The following is a 9,051-nucleotide window of genomic DNA, read 5'->3' on the forward strand; positions in this document are numbered from 1 at the left end:
AAACCACTACCACTCCGTAAATTAGATGATAAATGCTAAATCACAAAAAAATAAATTCCAGAATTATTTAGGATAAAATTGAATGGTAACACCATCCTGCAACATTTCTATGGTAAGCCGAAGGCAGAGAAACAGCTTAAGTTTCAGACACAGAATCATGCATCTACATAAGCAGATAAAATAGAACCACAAAACAATATAATTAACACTTTCCTGCTTGCATTGTGAGTAAATAAGCCATACATTGAAGAAATAACGAAAAAAATTATACAAATTAACTGAATAAAACTCAGGTCAAATCAGCGAATGATATAAACTGCTTAATAGAAGCGTGACAGAATTGTCTAGAAGGGGGTATAGGAGCACGATTTTAAATAAAGTGCAGCAATATATGTCAAAAATTTTGGTTTAGACTAGATACATCTAGTCAATTCACCTGCAATAACATGAGCAAGAAGCAATTTCACCCAATACAGGACTCTGCATAATAAAAACAGCACCAACAAAAAGAACTGGTAGTTCTGTAATAAACAGCTCCCTTCATGATGAAAGTGTTCTTTTGGTTGAACCAATTCTTCTAATGGCAATGAAAATCTAACAATGGCACCTATGAATTTCAGATGCATGGAAATCATTAGGGTCGCAGCAATCAAATGTCGAAACCTCAATAATGATTCCTGAATTCTCAGCTAAGAACATAAGCTTACACAAGGTCAGAGGACATGGGAGAAACACCAATTGAAAAAGATCACTTCAACCAAACCCATAGACGTTAATTGTGAGAGTAGTCATGGCCAGAGGCAGATATACTAGCTCTCGCTTCCACTTCTTCTAGTACCAAGGATAAACACCATTTCAGTATGCTATTGGCTCTTCTTAGCTTTAGGCCTGACGGGCCTTGCTGGTTTGATAATATAACCCATCAGTATAAACATAATGGGAACGATGGTGCCAACAAAATAGACACTCTGGTAGGAGGCCAGTGTTTCCTTGAAGCTCAACACCTTCAACACAGAAAACAACAGTAATGAACATCAGAAAACATCAGGTACATATATTAAGAATCCCAAGACAAAATAGCAGAACTTCCAGCCATTCAATCAGAAGCCAGGATGCCCTAGTTTCTGATGCTGTATGAGCTATGGAGAAAAGGGGAACAAGAGAAAAAAAATCATAGATAGAGCAGAATGAAAAAATTGGATCACTACATTACTCCTATATTGCTCATATCTCACTCTTCCACCCCATGCCCTGCAGGCAACCACACTCATGAGCAATGATTTTAACCAGTCCAGGAAGGTGATGAGTTTAAATTGCAGAAGAAAAAAATGTATAGATATTAAACAGCTAAGAAAACACAATGAAATGCAGAAAATAAATCTAAAGGCACTTTAAAAAATTGACTTGCATATAGGACTTAAAAAAGAAGGGTCAGATAGAAGCTGACCTGGAAACCAATGCAGGAATAGTTCAGAACAAGCAGCGTGTATGCAAAATTGATAAATGTTAGCATCTTCCTAAATATTGCATTTTTTGGGGAAACAGCCTGCTGCCATCTGTATATAACTGCTCAGACACAAGGAAGGCAAGAATAAAAATATCAGGAAAAAGAATCTCAGTTAAGCATCTTTATGGATCAAACAGTAAGGGAAGGATGACTGGCAGAAGATATCTCGATGAAAGTGCAAGTAAGCTGCAATCATATACCTCGCGAACCTGCAATCATTAATGCTGATTGCACAAAGAATATGATGTATCCAGGATATAATCCCTGTAGTTAGATGGAGCAACAGAAGAAAATATGAGATATATTGAGCAATGTCAAGATAACGAAAGAAAATTTGATCTCCAACAACTACAGCCATAAAACCACATTATAATAGAAAATTGTCCATGCAAAACCAAAAGAGAATTATTTTCCCTTTATATCTCCTCAAAATGGTGGCAGAAAAATTCAAGATCAGTACTTAAAATCAGGACTAGACTGACAAAAACAAAATTATAATAGCTTGATCAGTACTATCGGACCTATAAGGTTTATATGTCCAAACTTGCAAGAATTTATGATAACCAAAATTAGAAATTTAAGTCTAGCATGACCTGTGATTCCATAAATTTTCCTATGATTTAACATCAATACATCATAACGTGAAAAGTTAACCATGCATAATAATTAAGAGTTGAAACTTGAAACAGCTGATCTTTAACCATATAAAATAAAAAATAAAAAAAAAGAAAAATACCACTGGTTCTCTCCTATCCTGCTTCTAGCAGACAAGCTTACCTGAAACTAAATTACAGAGTTTTACCTCAAATCTAACTAAAAGATGCACTTGAAGCAACCAGCTAGAATTTTATATTCCATAGACTATATTAGGAAATTTATTAGGTGAAAAGAGAGTATAATACTCACATGCCAAATAGCACTAACAGTCTGCGTAGCCAGCAACTGAAGGAATCCAGGTTTCTTCCCTTTCTGAATAAGCCTTTCATAAACATCTAAAACAACATTACACCTTGAATTAGATGTTCCGTTATACTGAATTACAAAAAGAAGAAGTTCATAAAGAGATATTAACAGTTTAGTACAACCTCATAGTAAATGCACTACCGTGCTTCCCATTTCTACAAATTAAATGAAAACCAGCATAGATTGCTGCACTATGAGCCAGCAGTCTGCAGCAACATTGTGGCTGCCCCCGCCATGCACCAAAATAGACCAACGAATGGAGACCAAATAAATGCCTAGATCTATCAGATGCAGGAATCTTATAAGATTATAGACACTGCACAAATTTTTCAATGCTATGATCAAAAGCGTCTGACCCTTCAGAACATTATCTAACAGCTCATTCAGTGGCTGCTTGTAGAATATATGAATGATCAGGAAGTAGTAGTGCTACCACCAAAAATCAATGTGCTTTCAAAAAATACAGAATTAAATACATAACATTTGTTCCAATTCAAAAAATGCACGATAATAAACCATTGTCCATGTCAGCATGCAAATACGTTAGAATGTGAACAGCCATTGCAACAGGCAGGCACACGTGATTAAAGAAGCAAATACTACACATACAAGCACACATCATGCCAAAAATCACACCCATGCCCATACTTGCATTTATAACCCCATTGGAACCTCGAAATCTTTTGCATGATATTTGAACACCTGCACTTCAGCAACATGCCTTAAAATAGGTTGCGACTGAAATGAGCAAATGCATATATTGAAGCAAGATAAATGTTGAAACTCACAGTAGCGTAGCCAAGTGCTGACTTGGATGTTCCACACAATCGGCAACTGCACCGCACTGGTTGCTAATTCAACACCAAGAATGTCAACATTTTTTGCACGTTCCCACTGTGGTTTAGGAGGAGATGAATCTGACCACCCGCTAAAACCCAGACCAGAAATGATGACTGAAGCTTCTGATATAGACCAAATAAAATAATACTTCCAACGAGCCGTAAAGCCAGACATGTATTGGTAATGCAGCCGTTTCCAGAATCCCCATTCATAATATATGGGCTCATTAAACCGGGAAAGTGGATAATGTGGTACCAAATATAAGTAAATTCCCATACATATGGCAGCTTGAATTAGAGCACGCAAGGTAGCAACATAAGGCGATGGTGATGGTCTGTCTTCAGAACGAGCCCATATCTAAACAAGCAAAAAGTGGGAAATGAATCGAATAATGAATCATCAGGGTATAATTTAGAAAAGTATCTACCATTTGATCCCACAAAGAAAAAGGACATGCTACACCTACTCCTTTCTTTGCTGTCCAGTCAAGATAATCCTTCATCTCGTATATTGGTCCTGCAAAGTGACTGCCACAGCAGAGGCAGTAACCAAAATATTCAATTACAGAGGGACAATGGATCAATCGGTTTTTCTTTTGTGCCTCACGCAAACCTTCTTCTCTCAGTAGCCCATCGTTGTAGTTTATTGCGCATGAAATGACTTTCAGTGTTAAGACCATTAGAGCTCCTAAACCATGTATAACATTAAAGACAAAGTTACTATTGAGCTTGACACAGATCAAACGACAAGAGCTCAGCCAACACAGCCATCAGCAAGCCTGGTATTAACGACAAATTATAATTTGAAATATTAATTTCAAGCTATCAATGTTGTCACAAAACCAGAATGAGAGAACACGATACCTCCAAATTTTAGCACTTTGGATAGTATATGAAATAGATGCAACTCAATATATGTGAGCTATACCAATGTCATACAATGATTATCAGAAGCAAGAATCATTTTACTTTATCCATGTTTACTAGATCCTTTTTTTACTATAACCATGTCAATAATGGCAATCCAATGTCAAACCATATGCACCCTCATGTTTGCAGATGGCAATGTCATAAAGCCATAAACATATCTCTCAATGACTTTGTTTGAGCTTTTACCAATTCTTCTCCCAAAAAACTCAGAAGGAGCCAAAAAGAGAAACATATAATTACAAGTTGGGGATTGAGCAAACAAAGAAAGCTTTCTATGTCCCAAGAATTGGAGATTGCTCCACCTTCTTTCTATAATCGAGAAGTAGGAGCTTCCTCTCAAGCAAAGAACTAAATAGGAGCCAAAGAAACAACCAAATCGAAGATGATAGCGGCCAATATAGGCCATACCATACTGAACAGGTGATACAGGACGTATCGTACCATACCATTTGGTACCAATACATGGTACAAGAGGTGTACCAACATGGTACACCAAACCGGCGCCATACCGACATAGTAACAACGTGGCACCGATACGGGGCCTGGTATTGAGATAGCATCTTTAGTTCTCATGTTTAGTTTCTAAACCCAAAATTTCTATCTTTTTGATCCGATAGCATTGGCATGCCAATGCAATTATCTTAGATGGGAGATAAAGGACACTTGTTTATCAATTGCAAGTTTACATCATCTTCAATTTTTTTGGTAAAACCTTTTTTGAAAAATGGATCACCAAAGGAATAACATGTACATTGCCTCTGAATACAAATATACTAAGAGAGTAAGATAATGCATAAAGGAAAGACGAATGGTGGCAGATGAAATAATAGGGATGACAATAAGAAATGTGGAATTCAAGAAAGAAACATGAACAATTCAATAGAGAACACATGCAGAGAATTTGCATCAAGGTGCTCCTACTAAAGCAATGTTACATATTAATTTTGCTGCCATTATCATCACCCAAGCCTTATCCCATTTTAAATGGGTTAGCGACAAACACAACCCAACTTCAAGAAAGCTTCATTCTAAGAATTTAACAAATTTATATATTTGTTGCCAATCTCATGTTTTCTTCCCAAAAATGACAAGGTTGATTTGAACTTAAATATAGTTTCCCGCAAGGTTTCCTGTACCGGTATCGGTGGTCGAATCGGCCGGCCGGCGGTATGATACGGCACGCCTCCATTCCGTTCCGAATCGAGGCGAACCGACGAAGAAAATCGGGAAAGAAAAAGAGAGAAAGAGAGAGAAATAGAGAGAGAGAGGGAAGGAGAAAGAAAAAGAGGGAGGAGAATCCGTCGGAGGCCCTCCGACAGACAGCCGTGGCCGTCGGGTGGCGGAACGGCCTCCCGCGGCTCCGCGCGGAGAACAGGGGCGATCCACCCCTGTTTCTCGATTTTTTTTTTAAAAAACTTTTTCAAAATGAAGTCGGCAAGTGGTTTACCGACTTAATTAAGTGAAGTCGGCAAACCACTTGCCGACTTCATTTTGAAAAAGCTTTTTAAAAAAAAAAATCCGAGAAACAGGGGCGATCCGCCCCTGTTCCCCGTGCGGAGCCGCGGGAGGCCGTTCCGCCGTCCGACGGCCACGACTGCCTGCCGGAGGGCCTCCGACGGATCTCCTTCCTTTTTTTTCTTCCTTCCTCCCTCTCTCTCTCTATTTCTCTCTCTTCCTTTCTTTTTCTTTCTGGCAACGGCATGTATCGTTTTGCATGCTGAAACCATCTCGGTTCCCTACCGGGACGGTTCGGCACGCCCCGTACCGGACGGTTCAGTCCGGTATGGCAAACCCTGGTTTCCCGTATTGTCCTAGTCGGCATGGCACAACATGACATATATACCTGTTAGTGCTATTTTGGCATGCAAAATTGGTATAGTATTGGCTGTACTTGGCATATTGTCATACCAATGCATGCCAAGCTGAGTGGAACAACATGTACGGTACAAGACAGCATATCGATATAAGACCAGCACAGTACAATATGGGGTGGTACAGCAAACCATGACATATATTCTAGCATGATTCATCGTACTGCTGTAACTACCCAGTTCGAGACGTATCAAGCCATACCAGGCATGGATTGGCATAGTTCTACCCCACAATTTGAGACACCAAGAAGAGAGGGGGGAGGGAGGAGGAAAGAGAGGAAAATGAGAAGGGAGAGAGAGGAAGGATGAGAGGGAGAGGGAGGGCAAAAAATGAGGCCAAGAGAGGGAGAGGGCTTTCGAGCCCTCTCTCCTTCGGTGCTATGTAACAAGGGCTCCATTCCCTTTATTTTTTTCTAAATTTTTAAAGTGAAGTCGGCAGTGAAATTTTTTGAGTGAAGTTAGCAATGACTGCTGACTTCACTTAAAAAATTCAAAAAAAAAACTTTATTTTTTTTGGATTTTTTTTAAGTGAAGTTGGCAGCAACTACTAACTTCACGTTAAAAAAATTCAAAAAAAAAATAAAGAGGACAGAGCCCTTGTTTCATTTCGAAATAAGGGCTTCATCCTTGTTATGCTGTGCCGAAGGAGCCTCTCCTCTCCTCTCTCTCTCTCTCTCTCTCTCTCTCTCTCACATTACGCCATATTGTGCCAGTGCAAGGCTGATAAGCCACTAATATGTGATAGTTCAGTCCTTGGTTTTGTTAAAGCCAAAAAAAAAAAACTATGACGTTGACTAGACCTTAATGTAGTTTCTTTCCGATGCTAGGCCAATCTATGTTGACCATGTAGTCGCACTTGACTACAGACATAAACGAGGAAAATGGTATTACTGTGCAAAATCTCCTCAGAAGAGTTTAAGGAAAACGTAAATGAAAATTTTCATCAAACGAACTGCTTAACGTAATTTCAAAAATTAGCATACCACTTAAAAATTAGTAAACAACAATTTTCAGCCAAACCAATAACAAACAGAAAAGGAACAGGTTCACTACCAGTTGCATCGATGCCTCCTTCCTTCCATGCATCCCCGCTCATATAGTACACATGACTATAAAAAACACAGTATCAGTAAGATAATCAATTAACTTGCTCAAGGTCTTTTGACTAGAAAGAATAGATCTTGTGGCATTGAGGAATAAAAACAAGGAAAGATAACACATAACAGAATATTGACTTCATCACTCATGTAATGGAGTGCTTATACTTCAATATAAAGTATCAGTTTTAGGAGATTTTGACTTTGATCAATTACATATGATCTTGTGGACAAAACAAAAAATAGCTGATCTCTATATGGTTAACGAATTAGGGATGATACTGATGCTAATTTTGTTTATTGGTTTTAAGTGGGTGGGGGTGGGGGATTGGGGGAGGGTTTGTTGGGGGGAGGGGGGGTTTAAACAGGTTAAATGGGTCGAGTTAAATGAGTCATAAACAGGTTAAACGGGTTTTAAATAGATTAACGGATCGGATCGGATTACCTGTTTAATAAATAAGTCGGATTCAGATTTGAATTTTTGACCTATTTAATAAACAAATCGGATTTGGATTGATGATTTTCTGACCCGATCCGTTTATGACCCGACCCGACCCAATTGCCAACCCTACTTTATAGAGAGTGAGCAAAGATTACTATTATTAACTCACAGGCTGAAGTAACTCAAAGATGACCTGATAGTTTTTGAGAAACACAAAAAGCACTCATGTTACAAAATAACTTAAAAACTCCACCTAATTCTCCAATAACTGTTCTTTGATTAATTCAAGTAGCCTTGACAAAACATATTCAGAATCAATTTTTCTTAAAAATCATCAAGAGAATCAACATTAATATTGATGTTATTTCGTGTGATAAGGCATTGCTGTTATAAATTATACGTTATACAACTCGTATCTCAACACTGTAGCGTATTCCTCAAAATTTATCATCAAAACACTTACTGTAAAACAGTGATCAATCATATTATGGTATCAATATGAATGATATCTTAATGTCACGAACAAAAGGTTCGACCTTTCATGCACTGAAGAACCCAGACCAGCCTACCGTATAAACTACCGTGTCGAATTAACTAATCAACTAATAAAGCATCCAGCTACACGATTTGTCGGAAACTATAATCCCGATAACAAAAACAGATCCAAAAAGGGGGAAAAGCCTAGGGTAATCCATGTCCAATCCCAACCAGATCAAAAGCAAATTACCAGCCTATGAGGTAACCAAATCCGACAAAGAAGGTGAGGATCCCACAGTAGCGGCGGCACAGGAGCATGGAGGCGTATCCAGCAGCCATGGGGATGAGGAAGTGGAGGTTGGAGGAGAAACCGAAGGATAGGTAGGAAAGAGCCGCCCCGGAAAGGCCGGCGTAGAGATGCTTCGCTAGGGTTCCAGGGACGAACCGCCACAAGAAGCTCACGGGGATCGTCGCCACAAAGCAGAGGAGGAAGCGGAGCACGGGAATCGAGACCCCGATCGCCGACGCCATGGACGCCATTTCGAGCTCCATCTCGAGAGACAAATTCCTAGCCCCTCTCCGTGATTAGATCGCGAAGTCTTTTCTTTCCTTTATTTTTTTTATTTCACGATGGGAACGTGGAAATGGGGATATTGGTGGCATTGGATGTAATATTTGTCGACTGGGATGGGTTTTTTCTGCCTCCACTAGCGGGGACGCTCTCCTGGTCCCGGATACCGGACCGAGGCTGGGACCCCGCTGCATTCTAGGATTAGGAAATGCCAACGGTAAATATTTATGACAGAATTCTCGTTGATCTCGCAATATCTGCCGTGTAACTACTAATAAATGTAAAACAGGAGTTGTACCCCAAAAAAAAAAAAAAATAAAGAGGGGGGGGTGTGGGGGGTTGTAAAATAGAAGA

General features: G+C 39.2%; 1 protein-coding gene across 1 annotated transcript; it reads right to left on the reverse strand.

Annotated features, from left to right (window-relative positions):
• Positions 1-340: 340 nt before the first annotated feature.
• Positions 341-8,746, reverse strand: LOC105054139 (lysophospholipid acyltransferase 1). Its single transcript, XM_010935579.4, has 8 exons — positions 8,377-8,746; positions 7,164-7,219; positions 3,777-3,997; positions 3,259-3,667; positions 2,414-2,499; positions 1,708-1,771; positions 1,448-1,566; positions 341-1,004 (listed from the first exon to the last, which is right to left on the reverse strand). The coding sequence occupies exons 1-8, from the start codon at positions 8,676-8,678 to the stop codon at positions 864-866; spliced, it is 1,398 nt and encodes a 465-aa protein (XP_010933881.1). The 5' UTR covers positions 8,679-8,746; the 3' UTR covers positions 341-863.
• Positions 8,747-9,051: the final 305 nt, after the last annotated feature.

This window comes from Elaeis guineensis, chromosome 11, assembly GCF_000442705.2.
Source record: "Elaeis guineensis isolate ETL-2024a chromosome 11, EG11, whole genome shotgun sequence".
In the NCBI taxonomy this organism is placed as follows: domain Eukaryota; kingdom Viridiplantae; phylum Streptophyta; class Magnoliopsida; order Arecales; family Arecaceae; genus Elaeis; species Elaeis guineensis.